This window comes from Paralichthys olivaceus, chromosome 4 (assembly GCF_024713975.1).
Source record: "Paralichthys olivaceus isolate ysfri-2021 chromosome 4, ASM2471397v2, whole genome shotgun sequence".
Classification (NCBI taxonomy): domain Eukaryota; kingdom Metazoa; phylum Chordata; class Actinopteri; order Pleuronectiformes; family Paralichthyidae; genus Paralichthys; species Paralichthys olivaceus.
Window position 1 is genome coordinate 19,992,836 of NC_091096.1, and position 20,972 is coordinate 20,013,807.

A 20,972-nucleotide genomic window follows, 5' to 3' on the forward strand; every position below is an offset into this window, starting at 1 on the left:
GTAGCATGGCACCATGTGTCCCTACACAAAACTAAAATAAGCACCAGAGGAGCCACCAGAGGCCCACAGCGCACAATACACGCTTCATCAACGTGCACTTCATCAAAGCCAGCCCAGTGCTCACAGCTTGGTTTGACTTTGAATATAGATCAAAATCCATTTAAATTGAAGATACTTCTCTTTGCTACATCTGCTGATTCACCTCGTTACCAGCGCGAGTGCCAACAATGTTTAACAAAACAGTGAGCAATAAGTTCAGCGAACAGGAGGAGCAGAAGGAGGAGGAACAAGCTTTGACCCTTTCATGATCTGTGACCTTGTGGTGTTTCACCTCAGGCATGTGACAGTTGGCAGGAATAAATCGTTGACCCCTTATCTGTCAGAGCTGGTCCACCAATGATCCCGCTCAACTGCATTCACAATGTGTGCATATGGTCTACTGTTTCTATCCTTTCAAGGGCTAAAACCCTCACAGAGACACAGATATGGAAAACAAATGTTCTCAGAAAAGAGGATTTCACGATGAAGAGTTTTTCAAATGTTTTTATACGTTTGGGATTTGTTTAAATGTATTGTGAGTGTTATTGTTGAAAGTAAAATGGATAAGGACAAGGTTAGGCTTTGTAAACTTTTCACTAAACACGACATTCAACAACCAAACACCAGCAAAACAAGACATGTTTGTGCTCAGGTCTACTAAAAAGTGAGGACATTTACTGTGACATCAATGTTTGAGAGATGATTCATTCCACGCTTATTCATCATGGAGTTATAATAACCACTGTGGGTGTTAATGCACTTTCTGAGGGATTACTAACACATAAAACTCCACCACTCTTCTTCCCTATATTTCTAAAACTAAGAAAATGCAAAAATGGATTGGGTATGAAATACGAAAAGGGTAAAAAGTATGTATGTATGTAAAAAAGTATGGATATGCACAATATAAACTACCTTGTTTACTGACAGATTTCTTCTGAGTGACACACAGCCTCCGGCTGGTATCTAATGTGTGCAGTTTTCTGAACCAGACGCCTATGACATTGCACTAACATGCGCGATGAATGTTTCAATCACACACACATGCATGCACAAATACCCAGCTCTCAGCTTGTTCTCAGGACCATTTGTTTGGAGCATATTTGCCAATGTTCAATTAGAAATCCCCCTCTGATAAAAGATTCAAACGGCTGCCATTGTGAGTAATGAGCTCCTGTTTAAGTGAAGACGCTTTTACTACACAGCAGATGAAGACAGATGAGGTAGACTATCCCCGTAGGCTGGATCTAGCATTCGTGCCTCAGTGGCTCTAATGCAAATGCATGCACAAGAGAGGTGCATCCACAGCGCCTCTTTCACGGTTGTGCAGTTAGGGCAGTTATCATGGTGTACTACCATTTGGAGTTTTTGTCAAACGGTTGTACATCTTTGAAAAAACAATGGCACCATTTATTTTTCATGTGAGTGAGTGCAAGATGCAAATGTTATGTTTTGGCCTCTAGCTGGGATCCAGAATCATGAGCAGGAAATCTTTATTTCATTTTGGCCAGTGATGAACTTAGCGATTATCCGATAAGTCGATCAGGGGAATTAACTTAGCCTTTAATCAAACGAATTAATCATCAAGCAACATGCTGCTTTTCGTTTTATTCCTATCAAGTATAAGTGGTTCGGGGTTTCACCTTAGGCTCTAGGTTCCTTTTTATTTTACAAAATGGAAAAAAAAAATCTAAATGAATGAATAATGAAAATAGTAATGCATTTCAGCACATGTCTATATCTCTAAAGAAAAAAAACATTTCACTATTTTATTTAATTTTACCATCATCAACACTGATGGTATGTTGGACTATAGCCCACACTGCTAGGGCTGTATAAAGTGTTTTATAATAAATATTTAAATAAATTACAGTATATGCATCTGAACCCATTTAAATTTTAATACATTAAAATATTTGCAGTCTTGACTACTAATTATCATGAACAAAACTAGAAGTGAAGCAAGCCACAGAGGCTAACAAATGAAGACAACATGACAAACAGTGCTGTCTCTGTTTTTAGGCACCATGGAGAGTTCCCCTGAGCTCACACACCAGTAGCATACAGTGTATACATGTACAGTTTACCTCGACTGGTTCGGTTGCTTCTGACTCTGTTCTGTGAATTCATCGCACACAGGCGTCTCGATGAAATGAGGTCCGCATACTGCGCCATTACTTCTGCACTGACTAATTAACACAGGAGGCTTTCCCCATCCTATTCTCAGCGTTCAGTCTTCTGATCTTTTGTAGTTGGGAAAGCTCTGTGTATAATCTCTGGTGAGCAGGGGTAACCTCATTACTCCCTCTCTCTTTTCTTTCTCTCTCTCTCTCGCTCTCATCCCTTGTTACGTTGAATATGCATGATGCGTAATGATGGGTAATAATCCTGCCAATGGCAGAGCAAAAAAAGTTTGCTACCAGGGGGCGATTCTATGCAAACAGCAGAAATCTGATGGAGATATCAAATATAGACAGACATGCACAAGAGTACGACTTGCTCTGGGATTAGTTTATTTTTTACAGCAGTTTCTGTTCTTCTTGCAAAATCTTTTAGGTTAACTTCACATCTAATTATGACACAGAATGTTAATCCTCAAAAAATATGCAGGCACGCAGTGTCCTGCAACTCAGCTGAGCTACATTATAATAAAACTGATGGACACCAAGAGAAGAATTTAGTACATCACCTCTATCTTTGGCACCTGCTGGAGCTGTACAGCTAATTTGTTGCCTCTCAAATTGTCAGCGGTACTCCCTGAGATGCATATATTGTTCTGAGACTGTTCTTACTATTGTGTCTTTGTTTCTTGTAGCTAAAAGAAAGGCCTTTAACAAGCCTGAGGGAAAGATTACAGATGCTGAGCGTTAACAAGCCACTGTGCTGTCAGGGTCTTTATGAGAGGATTCCCTACTGTTACACAACACCGAAGAACAATATGCACATTTAGTATGTGTAGTATATGACTATGCTGTAGATTCTCATGGCTCAGACACACAGTAATCTAGTCCAGCAGAGAAAGCACTCGTGATTTCAAATAATTTAAAATGGCAGAGTAAGTTACATAACCTCTACTGCTTAAGTCTGTGTGCTTAGGCACAGATGCTTGCACTCCACTAATATTGTACTCGTCCGCCGCCTGCAACAGTGTGTGTGTGTATGTGTGTGTGTGTGTGTGTGTGTGTGTGTATATGCACAACAACATACAGACTTACTGCTGAATCACAGATTTACAAGAAAAATACGTGTAGCTTCCAGAGGTCAATAAACAGGTCCCTCAACAAAGACACACACACACCCAGAATGAGAGAGAAAGAGAAGGCTAAAGGCTGAGGTAACAAGAGTGATGGTGAATTGATGTATGATCTTGAGAGCGATGTGCAAAAGTAACGAGGTCTGAATATGAATGCAAATGAAAAAGAACAGAGAATGGGCAAAAACAAAAATGGGATGGAGGCAGGATTTACTGTCTAAACTCCCCGCACCGCTGCATTTTTTCCTGGGTATAAGACCTCGGCGAGTCGTCCTCTATCAGGCATATTAAACATCATGCAGCAGTGGCAAAAGGAATAACCCAGTCTGGATTCCACGTGCTCTCCCTCTTTCTCCCTCCCCACCATGAAGCACGAGCCTCGGCGTGCTGCAGAATCACAAATGAAGGTGCCACTATCACCAGGGTCTGACCTCTCTGAGCCACTGAACGCTACACTACCTGCCAGCTGATGTCTTATGACTGTAACACGCTACAACTGAAGAGTAATAAAGTAGGGAGGGCAAGAAAGGATAGGGGGAATACTATCGGCAAAGCAGAGGTGAAGAGGAGGAATGATAATGAATTTAAAAAACAGACAGAAGGAACAATTGGCTACTATCACAGGCCTCTATGATATAAAAGATGTGATGAAGGGAAAGTGACAGGAGCAAAAAAGGATAAACTGAGATCTATAATAAAATGTAAGGTTGTTGGAATAGGATGCTAATTTGAAAGAGCAGCCCCAGTGTGTATGAGAGGCTCCAGAGAGAGGACTGTAAATCTGATAATCCCACTGCACGAACACCAAGATGTCAGATGAGACTTTTACCTTAATGGAAACCAAACAATGACTCATCCAGCCACAACAGACTCCAAAGAAGGCTATGTGTATTTAATGTAAGATCTATTCACTTGCCCGTGTGGTAGGTGACAACTCAAGATTCAATAATGCACCATTATGTGGAAAAATGAGGGTGAGATGAGAGAATAAACAGGTTTTATATTTGTGTTTTGGCAGACGAAACCACTTGCTGACTAAAGGTCCACAGAGAAGATCGGATGATTACTGCTGCAACATAGCAAATGCTGAAAGCGCACTGCTGTTGCCCACTCAGACATGGAGGCTTACTCATCCCCAGCTGGAAATGCCGGCCGAGCTTCTCCAGACTGTCATTCGGTTCAAATGGTAACCTTCATATCTTACGGGAGAGTGGAAAGCACCTTGTAGCAAAAGATGGCTCTCACAAAGGTGTATCACCTTCTGCAACCATTATTTTGACTGTTCTGACCAAACTCGGAAAATCAACCACACAGAGAAAGGCATGTATGTGAGGCATGTGAGGAAGTCAACTTTGGGGGTTGTCTCCCCGCATTACGAAAATGATGTGGCGTGTCATTATTGTTCTGTTTTCTTCTGTAATTAGAGATTGCTTAACATTAGTTTATAGATGCTGGTTAAGTCAAACTAATAAACAAGCTAAATGCTCTAAAACCAGGAAAAATAAGCAAGAAGGTTCTGTATTTCTTGGTGGCCAAGTCATCTCACACAAGCGCATCAATGGAAACCATAACTGAGAAAGCCACAAAAAAATAAAAAATACTCCTTTCTTTGAGGTGTTGCAGTGCAGGTGCTTGACGCAGACAAAATGTTAGCTCCTGTTTATAAACTCCACCACCAGAACCATTACACTTCATATAGACCATCATCAAAAGTTTAGCAGCGACTTGACCGTTGAAGTAACTCGGCTTGTTTCGGTTAACATCCGTTATCACTCACTTCCATTGTGACTGTGTGTCCATTGTGTAGCTTTGTGTGATAGTTGTGAAACATTTGCATTCATAATGTGACTTTTGCATTTGTGTTTTCCATTAATCCATTAATTATGCATGTGAGACGCCTCGGCCACCATAGTATCTACCTCAAAGGAAATACTTAAAACATTTTCCAGAATATTTGCAAGACCTTGCAAACTTTTCCACTCCATAAAGTATTTCTACAGGAGCTAGTCAAAGTGGAAACGGTACTTTCAAAATACAGAAAAAACTATTACCCTGCTATCTATTATCCAACCTATGAAATGGGACCAAGTCAAATAAAATGAATGCTCAGCCAAAGCAAGCCAACTTTCTTGCAGATCCCCAATGTTTTCTTTCAGACAGTTTGTGCAGCATCACTGTGTTGCAGAAGTTTTAAGTACCCAGATGGCCAGTGTGTAAATACACAACACAGAGACCTGAACGCCCGAGTACCACGGCAGGCTCAGTCTCATTAGAGAGGCCAGTAACCGTGCAGGTAGATGAGTTGCTGAGATGATGGACTGCTCTCTGAGCAGTCTGGACAAAGTGTTCAAGCCCCCGGGCGGCAGTGTCAACATCGGAAACTGAGCAGGGGAGCAAACATGGGAGAACAAACGGAGCATGAATCAAGACCCTCTAACACGATGCAATACACAGGTTATCAAGGTACTTGTGAGGTACACCTAACACGTAAACCACAGTAGAGGCCTCTGTTTATTCAATTAACAGTATGTTGGCTACAGATATGGTCTCAAAGATCACAATTTGGATTTAAAAGATTGTAACTATATTATTCAAAAGATAAAACTACTTTGAATTTAATTTTGGCGATCAGGGCACAACCATTAAGGTGTTTTTCTTCCCTTTCGTCTTTAGAGCTAATATATAATTTTATTTGCTGTTAGTTAAAACGTCTAAATAAAATTGTGTCCACAGTATGTGTTACACACTATCAATATTTGATTCAATTCCATTCAGTTTTATTTCATATAGCACCAAATCATAGCATACATTAACAATAACACACAATATGGTAAAGGAAGCAATCCCTACAAACTATATCAAAAATATCATTTGTAAAAATTATTGATCAAAGTTAAATGTTGCACTTTGCTCTACAATAGGTTGGAGTTATGTTTTGCAATCGTTATCCAAAAGGTTTATCGAGGCAAACAAAAATGAAATGGAATGGAATAATTGAATTAGGTCAGATCAAATAGGTCATATCAAATAAAATTGATCTTGTCATGTGTCTAAACTGTAAAAATAAAAAATGTGGCCCTATAGGCATTGAGGGTCAAACGTCCTACTATCTAATCAGATTTGCAGCATAAATAACATCATTCAGTATGAATTACTCAACAGATAAAACAAGCTGAACCAGACATATAACAAAAAGGCCCCAAAAGTAAAAAAGGAGCCATCTTTCCTTTCATGCTGTCATGACTTTGGCAGACTCACTCGCTCTCTTTCTGCTGGGAGTTGGTGCTCTCACATCTGCGGCCCCACTCACTCAGAAGGAAACGAAGGATGAGAATCTCACAAACCTACCACGATCAAATGAATTCACATCGAATCAGGCTGCCTGTACGCTTAGGCCCCGACCAGATAAGCTGATTATAACACAAAATATTACATGTTGTCCTATTTGTTGTGATCCAGTGTTATCCTGATGTCCCTGGTAATGCAAAATTATTGACCTATGAAAGGTCAAGGTAGACTAAAACTGATAATTACTTGGTATATAAAGTTAAACTGGTGCAGCCTTTGGCACAAACAGGCTGATTATCGGCTGTGACAATTACATCCAATCGTTCCATCCACACCTGTAATTTATGAAATGACTGAGGAGTCAAAGGAGCACAAGGACTCCCTTCCTTTTCCACCCACTGCATTACTTGCTGTGCTTGACTGTGTCACACAGCAGCAACATTTCTTGATGGCCTCAGAGCAGCACACTCTGAACTGCCATCTGCAATGACCAGCACAGAATTATACACCCCCTGTCTTTCCCTCAGTTTAAAGCTCAATTCAACAGAATGTAATGATAAACTCTTATAAGCGCTAATTCTACACTGGCCGTCGCTAATTTAATCGTCACACAGTGAGAGCACAGGCTGTTGGAGGCAAAGGGGGCTGTCCCCAGCTGAGGTGGCTTGTCTCTCACTTTGATCATGAGCCAGAGTCACGGACATATGCTCCTCCATTCTACGGGGAGGAGCTGTACTGGATGGAAGGAACAGCTCTCCTTTGCCTTTCCGTTCATTAACTACATTGCAACAGCTGTTGACTAATAAGTTTGCTCTCCAGATTGCAAAACCAATATAATGAGTACACTGTACATTTTATGTGCCTCAACAAAGGGGTAAACTCGATGGTGGCTTTTACTTCTGAACTTCAGCATCAGGTTTTGATGACACTCAATCTGATCTTCAGTATTTGTCACAAAGAGCAGTCAATCTGGATCCACAGAGGTGTCCTTTAATGGCTCTATAAAGGGGGAGTTGGTGAATTCTTTCTGAAATACCTTTTTATCAAATTTATTAAAATCCTCCTTGTATCCCCATTTTCTGACATACCTATCACTGCCTGCACACACTCTACCTGTGTTCTCACTGCGCATGACCAGAGTCTTTGCGAGCCGAAAACGTGGAGAGGCACACACAGCTGAAGAAGAGATGATGGCTCCGTGTTAGAAGGAAAGTCCAGAGAGCTCATTCATGTGTTTTTGGGGTGTGGCTTGGAAGAGAGGGCAGATAGGAGTGGTGGGATATATTGGTTACATATTTGTGTACACCAAGTGTAGCCTGCCTGCTCTTGTTAGATTTCCAGGATTACCAACTCTAGCTTTAATGCCAGAGAAAGAGGGAAACTAGAGAAAGGTTGTGTATGGCCTAGTGTATATGATCATCTGCTTATCAACAAGGCCGACTTGGCTTTTGGCCTTAACAAAACCAGACAGACTGATATGAAGAGTTTTTGGTGAGGCGATCCTATGCCCAGTAATAGGAGACAGGTGGTGCCTAGGAGGAGATAAAGAGCGAGGCTCTCACCCCACAGGAGTCTGGCACAATCGCAGCAGAAACAGACGCCTTTGCCTCCCATCTGGGGGAACACTCTTTAACCATCACTGCCAATTTATAGGACACTCAATTACTGGTCACTACCTGAGTAGTTAAACAGAGGACCTGCTGCCCACAGGATCTAAGTGCCAAATTGTACAAGTGGTCGGACAGAAAAACTAAGTAACACCATTAATGGATGCACACTTATTTGATTTAGCACTATTACCTTCATGTTTACAAAGCAATGTGTACAGGAAGTATAGAACAGGCAGGAAGGTAAATACAAATATTAAAGACAACAGACACACAGAAACAGTAGCCTTCATAGTTTAACACTAAAGATGTTCTATGTACTGCAGGTATTGCTGGAGTTTTGGCCTCTTTAGACTATTTTTCTTCCCCATCCACTATGGAAGTAGGTGATAATAATAATAATAATAATAATAATAATAATAATAACTGTATTTCTATAGGACTTATCTAAACAAAGTTACAAAGTGCTTCACAGGAAAAATAATAAAATCCATGGCTAGAAGGAGAATAAATTATGATAAAAAGGTATTCAATTCAGTGATGATGGTGATGTGCCAGACACCTCTACTCTGCTACTACACAAAGTAAAAGTACTGTGGCTGTCTGTACAAAGATGTGTGATATTCCATCTTAGTTGTTTACACATTTCCAACAAAATTTGGACCAATTGACTGACATTGCCTTACATTTAACCTTTAGACTGTATAGACAGATTGATTACGTCCGCCCACTATCTGTAAAGGTACCAATCTTATAACACACGCTCAATATCAATATCAGTCAATCCTGACATTTTAGTGACTAATTAAAACTAAATGTCACAAAACGAAATGTGAACTCGAACAAACGTTTACAATGAGGAGGCAGGGCCAGTCACCAGGTGGTGATTAAGAAGCAATGTTGTCCATCTTTATATACAATTTATAATATAACCACACCACTTACATGTGGAAACAAAAAATTGTATTTCAATCATTTTTATATTTTATAGTAACAAAATGCTCTGATAATTTAAATGTTGGATTAAAACATGAGAGCTTATCAGAAAATGTACACCCCAACTTTCATATACACCCACAGACACTGGTCACACAGCTATAGCTAGCTTGGAACAAATGATAAGGTGCTCCTGCTGAGGCTCAAATGAAAACAAATTGCTTATTTTTACAGCAGAGAGCTCTGTAACTCCAGGGTAAATAAGAGCTGCAAATCTCAAACTAATTTTGTTTCGGCCTCAGCTCCCCAGAAGCCGCCGTGAAGTAAATTTTCTAATCAATGGACCTTTGCTGGTAAACTAAATTGAGCAGGTATCGAGAACTTATAGATAAGGAATTAAAATGAATATGAAGTCCACGGTGCTCAAATAACAGTATGACAGAGAGTCAGTTGTGCAGGAGTGACAGAAACCAGCATTAGCATATAAACAACAGCCTGGAGTAGATGGCTGCTGCTGCTGCACAAGGCTTGATTGTCAATATGCTCGCTAGTCCTCATCCAGGGATCAGAGAAGGGCTGTCAGAACTTTGATTCCTGCACACAGGAGAGGATAAACAGCAGATAAACAACACTCGGACCTGTCAATCATAGGACTCTCGGTTTCGATCACTATAAAACGCCAATTTGAGCATTCGGCAGGAGAAAAAGAGGCCTGCAATTTTGATTCTTGCTTTTGGAAAAATTGACTCAGAAGGCTTCAAATCATACAAGTGGGTGGGAGATAGAGAAAGGCTGCAATAGTCATAACAGGCTTTTCTGTTTTCCCAAACATAATTCACTCTGATGTACTTCATTTTTATAAGCAGGGAAGTTAATAACAAGTTATTATTTCTTTCTGTATTCAACAAACAGCAGACAAAAATAAAACACATATCAGGACAACTTGGAGCTGTGTCAACGGTCACAATTATCTCATTCTTCCTCTGGCAAAAGGTAACACCATGTACCTGGAGACCTCCAGACAGAGTGGACATGACTTAGAGTGTATTGTGCGTGTAGTGTGTGTGTGTGTGTGTGTGTGTGTGTGTGTGTGTGTGTGTGTGTGTGTGCCTGTGCGTAAAGGACTGTAGCACCCATTCATATCTGCTGCCTCCACTAAGCAGTGGCTGAGCGACACTGGTTTGGAGGGGACAGAGCCAATGTTAGTACTGACCCAAGCAGTTAACACTCATCACATACATCTTTCACACAGTGACGCTGCTGGTGTTTTAAAGCAGCTGTTCACAACAAGCATGTTTCAGTTGTCAAAGGACCAAAACAAAAATACAATGTGCACAGATTGATGGTTACTTTAATCAGTGAAGACACATAGTGCCCATTATGTTCACTGATCATCTTTCCAATGAGAACAATTAAAAAGATGTTGCACTGCTCTCAGCAGTTACCATTACAGGACATTTTCTTTTGAAACCTAAGAGATTAATACTATTTTGCAAAAAATGCAAAACAAATGCTGTTTCACATTTACATATAAATTGATGCGGAATTTACAGTGACTTAACTTACAGACTACTTTTCCACACTGACTAAAAATCCACATCACATGTGTTTCTGTACAGTCTTAAATAGTATATACTGCAATATTATATGGGTTTATCATATAGATTGTCGTGTGTGTCTTATTCAACAGAATGTCTCTGTTAATTAAATTCAAACTCGCACTACTTCAAATCAGTCTAATCTGAGATTCTATCACTATACTCATAGTGTCTCAGTGAAAAGTTGATATCTGAGGTTCAGCAGGATGTCACACAAACACACACTAAAAACAAAAATGAACTTGAGCATAATGTGCTAATAAATTAACAGAACTTACTCTCTTCATTATTTTGTCTGTTGCATCAGCAGCATAAAATATCATGGTTTAGTGAGCACTTACTACTCAAAGTAAACTATTCAAACTTAAAGAAAATGGAAATTAGCTCACTTGCCAACACTGATATGTGACGATAAATATCACACTCATTTGTGAGTAAATATATAAATATGAAGCCAGCAGTCCATTAGCTGTGATGAGCACAAAGACTGCAAAGAGAGAGAAACAGCTATCCTGGCACTGGCAGACCACCACTTGTGATTTTTACACTGCAGATTAACAGAATTAATTAATGTACTTAAGCCAGGATAACTGATTCCCTGTTCCTACTTTAGTCTTTGTGCTAGCAGTTGGTTGTAGAAATGCAGTCTGCATAACAAATATGAAGCCGTTTCAATTCACATTTGGATCCCTCCTTTTTTTTAGTTGTTACAGTCTAGTTCTCTGATTTGTTTAACAGTTTAATACCACCTCATTAATATAGACCTACTGACAAACACGTGTTTGATTTCAAACCTAAACCTTCCAGCTTAATCGGTATCTGGGATTTTCAGTGCCCTTGGTATGCGTTGAAAAATGTTTTGTTGTTAATTTAGCAAACTATAAAGTATGATAAACAGGATGATGACAATGCCCCCATCTGTAGGACATGTGAGGGTCACTGAATGTGAATGTGATTCATACGTTATGACCTTCACAGTCACCAGATCTTAGTCCAGTTGAACACCTATGGGAGATATTGGACTGACGCGTTAAGACAGCGCTCTCCACCACCATCATCAAGACAGACAGTGAGAGAGCAGGTTTTGGAAAATCAAACCAGTGTATTTTTCATGGGAATACCATAATGATCTTCACCTTACACTTGGCTTATTAGGAATTCAAGGCACATTCAAGGCTCTGTTAAACCTGCCAGGAGCACTGTCAAATATGGTAGATCAAACATTTAGTGGACTATTGCAGACTTCATCCTTTCTAAAAAATACAAGCCTCCACTTTGCATTAAGATAAGGCAGAGCACGCAGGAAGCCCACTGACAACAAAGGACAGATCATCCTCTTCTTCTGCTGGCCTCTGCTGACCTGCCTTCACACTCCAGTACACTGAGAGAGACCCACTCTGCATGCCAGTGGCCATGCACAGCTTTTACCAACTCCCTTTAACACAGACTGCTGTAATTTGGTATACAAACAAATTAATGCACCATGCATCCTCCTTTACCTTGAATAACATGAGCTAAGAAAGGAACAAAGGAGGAGCTCAGGGTAAAACATAGAGCCAAAGACCGAGAGATGAAAACAGGAAAGAAAGGGAAGATGAGAGGAGAGTGATTGGTAGCTGGGCGCCATTCTGGCCCGGTGGCCCTGCGGCTGATTCACAGAGTTGCGTAATGGGTCTGTATGCAGTGTGAAGCACAGCAAACAGGGCTACAGCACATGCAGCTGAAGAGACCACTCAAGCCTTCTGGGGAAGGGAAGTTATTTCAGTGAGCACATACATACACAGGATGAGACAGTCGTGTTTTGACACAGCGTGCTAAAAATAGCAGATTCTTAATAGAAAAAAAGAGTGCCAGTCAACTCCAGACTGGCAAGAGGAGGGAGAGATAAAACATTTCTTCCCAAGACAGTCCTTAGAGATCAAATAAGGGGCAAGGTAGATAAAAGAAGACCACTCCAAATCTGAAACTATTACTGTGATCCCACCTGATACACAAGTGTCACATAAGGCCACGCAGCCACACGCACATACAATACCCAAACTAAAGCAATTAAGAATCAGCATGAGAGTCTATGCAGATCTTTTATGTAATTCTCAGCCTGTGGGGCCGTGCGTTAGGAAATGGCGGCAATAGGCAATAGGCCTGTTGTGTTTCTGCTGCACATACATGGTCATTAATCATGCTTGCGCTATTTGCTCTTTTTCTATTTCCAGAGAAGCGAAATCCTGAGGGCAGCAGACCTACAGCACCGCAGCACGTGCAGGCCGCACTTCAGCATCACTGCAAATGTCACCCAATGTTAGCTCGCTAACTAGAGGGCGGCCTATGGTGAGGGGATCATGAGGACAACCTATAAATGGCACCTTTCCACCCGGCTCTTTACGGATGCAACTTTTGCCAATGCTTTGATCTGACATGCAACTCCTTCATTTAAACGAATGCCTCCAATTTGTGCTTTTTATGATTCAGGGTTTGTCGTCACCTTCTTAGAGGTATTAACTTCATCTGATGAATGTAAATGTGGGCCTGTAGCCCCGTGGTTGCAGAGAAGAGAACTGGTTGCCAGAATAAATGCAAAAATGCACTCAAGGGTTAAGCAGCGCACAAAACACCAGCTGCATTTCCACTCTGCAGGGAACCAGAGGGAATACTGATGAGTACAGGTATTTCTGTAAACAGACAGAGAAACAGAGGAGGTAAAGCAGGACACATGAACAAGTATTGTGTGTATAAGAGCCACGTAAAAGAGCACATCTCCCTCCGCCCACCCCTACCCCCCTCTCTCTGCAGGGTGTGTTGGAGTGTGAGTCATCATCAGTGCAGAGAGAGAAAGAGGGAAAGGGAGCAGAGGCATCCTTTAAGTTGAAGACAGCTCTTATGGCAGCAATGTAGCAGGGAAATGCCAAATGCACAGCTTCTTTATCAGGGTTCAGATCTACAACAAATATCACACAGCAGGTGAGGGACTCCCAGCTGGTGAACGTATATGTTGACTCTGTGTTATGTAACAGCGGCTCAGCAAAGCAGATCCAATGTTGCCTACTAAATGATCTAAGCATCAAATACTAATGGGTCCAAAGCCACAATGGAAAGCCTAAGACTTTCCATTATGGAGTGTAAGAAGAGTGTAAAATTCTCTTCAGAACAAATTCAGTAAATAATATAATATCATTTTCAAAACTAAACTTATGACTTCATTTATTGATTTGAATTAACAATAACCAGTTTTGTTTAATCAATTAAATCAATTATTGAGCAAAACTCCAAACAATCTCTGGTTCTAGCTTCTCCAATATGATGATTTACTTTTTTTGTATACCAATTATTTTTGGAGTCTGGATGGTTGGTCAGACAAAATGAGGCAACTGAAGTCAAAACATTCTGACGTTTTACCAACAAAAAGAAAATTAAGATGATTACTTTGAATGAAAAGTAATCTGATGAATTAAAACGTTAGAACGCTAGAATGGCAACCAGTGGAGTGCATACCTCAACCTCACTGTCCCCTTTCCACATTTCAATTCACTAGATCCAGATTTTTATTTTCAAATTATATACACTCAAAAATATCTTTCCCCTAAACATGTCTGTTTTTTTCCTCTTTTTATTAAGATCCATTCATTATTATCTGAGAAATCAATTCAAGCATTGAAAAACACACTATTCTCAAATATTAAATAAAGTGAAAAAAGATCCTGGATTCATTATATTTTTGTGTAATCTCCTAACTAGCAAACAAACAAATGCAGACAAAAACATAACATCCTTGGCATTAGTTGCTGTTCAGGTTATTAACGTGAACTCTGCACAAAACGCAAAACATACATCATATGGTGTATCATGGGAGCCAAAATAACCATAATCTTTCCATCTGGAAGTTAAGATCTGCTCATGTGTGCATGGTTTTGCAAAGACTTTCTCAAAGTGCCACAGTTTCTCAAAGCCTTTATGTAAATATTACAACCTAATGAGACAAAATGGCGTTAAAGTCAATATTTTCCAAAGTAAATACTTGCAGAATTACTATGTGAATTACCATACAAACCAAATTTGCAGAGAGAATTTGGATAAATAAGCACTTGTAATCAAAGGAATGATGATTCCAAAACAAAAAATGAATCTTTTAACTCTTACAGCAGGATTCTATTAATTCCATTGTATGAAAAATAATAAAGGAGTAACTGTTAAAAAAGTAAGCAGAAAATCTGTCACTGAAACACACGGACACAATTCCATCCAATTTTGTGAACATTCCCTCGACCTCCTGAAATGTCTACACGCAAACTGTACAAAGGTTATTTTTGACAGTGCACTCTCATCAGCCTGGTCTTACCCTCTCCCACACAGAGACGGTGCAAGCCTTAAAGACAAGTTCCCTCATATCCAGATAAGCAGTCGGTAACAAATGAAAGGTTTCAGTCTCCGATAGTCTCGTCCAGACTGTAGCAGAAGTGGCAGGATAGACGGACTTCTCTTCACAGAATTCTGATACCGCAGCATAAGTCTGCAACCTGATCCTAAAGTTCAGCTGAAGTCCACTCTGCTATCCAAGCCTGCTGATTAAATTACTGCACGCTGCCAGAGCTCCAGCTGCTCAATAATACAACATCACAGACTGAGTGTTTGACACTGTAAATGAATATGAATTTAAGGCCAGCATAACAGCTTCAACCATATATGATAGTCTGTTTTCAGCAATGGTTACAAATGCTTCTTTAGACAGTGTAAAAATGCATTCTAGCTATTTTCTGCTTTATCTTTTACTCTCTTAGGGAATGCAACTTGGATATTCAGTTGTTGGTAATTGGTACTATATAATGCTCCGTTTCTCACTCTCTTTAAGTTGCCAAGTGCATTCAGATGCAGCTCTGGGAGTGGGAAGAAGGCTTCTTGTTCTTGTTTTCACATTTCCATTAAATATAACCAAAAAAGAGTGGGATATTGAAGATGAATTTTGCTTTAGTCAGCACAAACACAAGACTCTCCCAGGCTGGGTCTCTTTTCACTGGAAAGCCGCATGATACCTAAGAAACCTGACTGGAAAAAAAAAACAGGGACGAGAAGTAGAGCGAGAGAAGGGTAGAGATGCAATCTAAGCAAATGACCCAGAAAACAGGCTTTTCTGTTGAACTCCATGGACAAAAAGTCATGTCAGCAGTGTGACTCATCCCAAGTTGGCCTGTCAGGGCCACTTGCCCCACACACTAATCCCCAAGTATGTACTAAGAACAAAACCCTCACTCTGAGGACAGCATCTTAAAATGCAGGAGTCTGAACTTAAGAGTCAACGGGAAGCTCTGAGGAAAAAAAAAAAGCCTAACCACTGAACAAAACGCTCTGTTGAACTTTCTCGACTGAGACAAAGGAGCAATTCCAGGGAGAGGGTTATAGCTGGAAACAGTAGCAACTTTCCAGACAAAGCTCATTGCAGCTCTTCTGACCGGTTTATCAGTCAGCTCCTCTGTCTGCAGCCGAAATGCTGGCAGCCATCAGTGGCCTTTAATTCCACCCAGGCACCAATCTAATTAAGGGCCACTAGACTGAGCACAATCAAACAACTCCTGATGATTTACAATTACACTAGGTCCACAAAACAAAACCTGTAACATGTTTTAAAAAATAGCATATTCATGACATAAAGGAACAATAATAAACTTATAAAGGTTTAAAGGACTGAGCATAAAACAAATCCCATTATCCCTAAGCCATTTTCTAAAACTCAAGATATCACACCTAACTTAAATGGATAGAAAGGAGTATCCTGGTGGCTTAGTGATGATAGTATATGCCTTATAATGACATTTGTGGTTTGATTCCACTCGAGGATTATTGTAGTATGTCAAACTCTCTTCCAAAGTATTTTTTTGCAATCTGAACTGTCAACAATCTGATAAAAAGGAAATTTAATTGATCTATGTACTGGAATGGATGGATAAAAACATTTTTGGCTCAGCATACATTGAAGAAGAGAACAGCAGGGCCATGTTGTAGGGCTGCTGCTGAAAAGCTGGCCACAGTCTGTGGAACTACTAGATTCAAACATTGGTATTTCTCAGAGGTTGGATGCAATTTGGGGCTCAATATCTGCCTAATGACACAGGGGGGATCGAATCATGAAGCTTTATTTAGTATACGACCCGCTCTATCTCCTACTAAATTACAAGTAAATACTGAGTGGAAGATGATTTATTTTCTGCTCAATATATAAGAAAAATCTTCTGAAAATCTCTCTGACAGTTAAGACATTAATCTTCATCCAACTGTTGATGAGACATTTTAGTCTGGACCAAAGTGGACAGACTGCTAGTATGGGTAAAAATAACCACAAACATAACCAGCACACTGGGTTTAAGTTAAAAAAAGTGGTATTGTTTTAGGCATGAACTGGCCCTTTAAACTGCTCTTTTACATGACCTGCAGCTTGGGGACTTCAATGAAAGGCATTGTAATTAGCCACCACATGGGAACGACCTTATTAAGCTGCTGCTGGGTCACAGGCAGATTTAGGTTACCAATACACATGTGCTGCCATTTACTCTTTTACATCAGGCATCTTTGAACTCAGTTGTTGCATGGGTGTGCAAACACACAAATACACAAAGCCAGGTCTTTTTTTAGAAGGAGAGTATCAATATTTATGCACTGAGTCCATAAATACCAGTGGCCTGTCCAAAAATCAATGCATGCATGTTCCATATTTTAATATCCCTATGAAGGTCACATTACTCCAACAACGCCTGAGAAAAAGAATCACACACATACAGTACACACTCAACTGAATCAGCCAGCGGCTTTCGCATTCCCACCACCTTGACCCTGCTCCTGATCAGCAAATATCACAGAACCACATTCTGTATCAAAGATCTTAAAAACAGAGGGAGAGATGTATCATCAGCCATAAATAGATCAAGTGGCGGATTCTGTGGCTGCATCTGCAAAGGCTATGTTTTCAGGGTTTAGCGCTGTGTAACTCATGTACATTATAGATGAGGCAGAGGAGAAGGGGAGTGTTCAGTGGATCAGTTACCAGAAGGCCAATCTAAATCTCCCCCATCGTGACTTCCCTCTATTTCAGAGCCATGGGGTTGATACAGCAACAAGCCCAGCCTTTCCAGCAGGCTAATGTAAACTTAGGCACAACTCTCCAGTCTCCACAGAGCTGCACCGACAGAGAAAAAAAAAAACTAATAAACTGACTGTGTTGCCATTTTCAAAACTGAGGGACTGCCAAAGTGATTCCTGCCATCAAATGAATTTGTCACTTTGCTAACAGGGCTTATGAAAGTTAGATGAACGTTTTACAATCTTGTTAAAACCGGTTACATTATTAAAAGGGCACATTCATCCTGTGAGGCGAGAAAGGGAGCCTGTAGCAGATTGAAATTTTAATAAACTCAATGCAGTGGCTAGAGATTAAGAAACTTGGCAGAGATTTAGCTTTGAAATCCTGAATACGGGCATGAGATGATTTAGCCTCATTGTATCAGCCGTGCACTCAAGCGGGTCAAAAGACAGGGGATTCTGCAAACCTGTGATAAACCCATTAACCGGCTTAACTTCAGACACATCCACAAGCGTTTTAATCTGTGATATGAAGCAATGTTTCAGCCGCTAGTTTTAATGAAGTCCCTTTCAGTTCAGCATCATAAGATCCTATCAGGGCGACATATATCTTCATTTTACAGGATTTATTTACCATGACTGTACTCTCATGTTATCTAAAATCTGCATTATTCCCTACAGGATACGAAAGTAGTAAGTGTAGAGCAAAGCCCAAGGCTATCATGACAGGCCAGACTGTGGATGAAGGTGGTGGCTGTCAGCAGGCTTAGAAACACCTGACCCTGGAGGAGACTGGAAAGGACTCTCTCCCTGTCTCTGCTATTTCGGATGTAGTTGTGATAAACTGTATCTAAGCATCATAATGTTCTCTTATCTGGTGAGGTAAAGGCCCAACCATTGACTACATACAGTGCTGTGTATGCATGTTTGTGTGTGAGTATGTGTGTGTGTTTGCCCTTGTAGGCGTGCTTGCTGGCACCAGACACCCTGTGTGTTAAATCAAGCCATATATCCCGCCAGCTCCTTGCAGACCTGTTACAGCAGAGAGGCAATGGGCCTTGTTCCAATAGCAACACAGTCTTGCAGTTTACATTCAAGCCTTGCTTCTCAGATAGGAAATAAGACAGCCAAAAATATGTTTACTGCTAATGAATGATGTTTTTTTATCTGTACACTGAAAATTGTAGACCGAAATCTGATTTTTAGCATTAAATGTAGTAGTTAGTCATTTTCACTCATTTCTAAACACCCTCTACATCTATTTTACTTGCTTTTTCTTTTAGAGCAGTGGAATACATAACAATTATCTGTATCATTCTGTCTATATATGAAAAATATTTACAGTACATTCATCGCACTGCAAAGTGATTAGGGAGGGCTACCATCAAGAGTTAAAAATAACATGATTCTTCATTTTTTGTTTCTGCTCTTTATACAGTATGATCAGTATATTTAGCCTGACTGTCCATGTAATGAAGGAGGAGGCCCACATGAATGTTACCTTCATTCAAATTTCGAATCACTCCAGATCTACTAACAACAGATGCAACAGAAACATGACAAAGTGGATGAAAGAAAGAAAAATATGCGCCAACATTCTCGCACATGTTGTACATTGTAAGCATATAAATTATGTCTTGTATCTATAATTGCCATCAAAGTAGAGAAACTTGGGGCTGCAACTGCAGTCAAACATTTGTATCAAGGAGAAACCTGCCTGACCCCTGTGCATCAGTAAGACAGTGATTTATAACTTGTCAGTCCATCAGAGAAGCAGAAATGGCTGCTGAGTGAATGTTGTGTTGCAAAAGCAGTGTGCGGTCCTTGGTCAGCCAGCACCATCTGAGCGTTAATAAGGGGGGTAATTGAATTAGAGGATCAGTGGAGGCCTGTAGTGTGGGCGCCATGCGGCTCTAATTTCATTACAAGTGATGTAAACATGAGGTTGGCCCCCAGCACAGGGGCCTCCCACATCAATACAAGCACAAACACACACACAAACAAAAAGATGCTTAAGTACAGAAATAAATGACAAACCCACAAATCCACAGGTACACCTGTTTGTCTCATAGCATCCTGCATGCACACACAGAAAATCCAACCTTCGTCTCATCATTATGTGGCACAAGGAAACCAGACACACTGTTTTTGGGCAGTGTAAGCAGTTCACGTTGCAGTAGGCAAAGTGTCATTAAATCTTAGTAGAGCGGCTCTGTGGTTAGCGCTGACGTCTCAAAGCAGGAAGGGGGATGATTCAGCCCATTCTGTGTGATGTTTATGTTTTCTGCATATGAATAAAAAAGAATAAAAATGATTAGTTTAATTTGAAGAACATGATGTTGGTGGTACTCAGTATCTATGATATCCATACCTCAAAGTGACTGTGATTTTTGCCATCTGTGTGATGCATATTAATGAACAGCGTTCTAATGTGTCTCAGCTTGGTGATTCACTTGACCATCAAACTGAGCACAGACGAAATCACACCACCAGTCTGACTAAAGATGCGCTCGCAGTCATGAATACTTATGAGGGCAGGAGTTAACCAATGAGACAGTGTTTACATCCATAATAAGTATTTTGCCCGTCCCAGCTGTGTCAATGAGACACTCCCACATAACAGATGAGTAATGGGTCACATCCTCAGCTTTATGCAATATGCAGGTGCATGAGCCAATCAGAGCGCAGGTCAGAAAACCGACCGACGTGGAGAGATACAGTAGATACTAAGAGAACGACGTTGCCTAAAACACAGCACATCACTGCATTGGGCAGTAAATCATTAAATCTTCTCCACTTTGAGCAGCACATCTATTCATGCAACTCACATCTGTCAAGTGCTGAGTGCAGAAAAATGTTCAAACACTCTTTTCGATCAGTCTTTGATGGATGAGCCTGTTTTATATCTTTGACACCCTGGAAAGCCATCTAGTTTACATCAGAAGTTGACGCCTCTAGCAGAGTGGGAGGAAAACATAGACGAGGACGGACTCATAGGATGGGAAAACATCTCGCCTCGTTACTATCAGGTTTTAAAGACCATCTAAAGCAAGTAAATGTTACTTTTGAAAAGGGGAAATAACAGATTCGACACCTTGCAAATGAAATTAATTAGTCTCAGTGAATTTGGATTTGAAAAAATGTGTCTGTTTTTTTTTTCACAGTGATTGTTTTTTTATTATTATTTGT

General features: G+C 40.3%; 1 protein-coding gene across 8 annotated transcripts in view; it reads right to left on the reverse strand.

Moving 5' to 3' along the window:
- Nucleotides 1-20,972, reverse strand: part of rimbp2b (RIMS binding protein 2b) — a 90,153-nt gene that overhangs the window by 49,091 nt on the left and 20,090 nt on the right. The window contains exon 1 of one of the 8 annotated variants that reach the window (XM_069524122.1): nt 15,055-15,200. The exons of the other annotated variants lie outside the window; for them this stretch is intronic. Coding sequence (XP_069380223.1) covers nt 15,055-15,102 — 48 coding nt within the window. The 5' untranslated portion in view covers nt 15,103-15,200. Of the gene's footprint in view, nt 1-15,054; nt 15,201-20,972 lie in introns of those variants that run through there. 8 annotated transcript variants of the gene reach the window in all.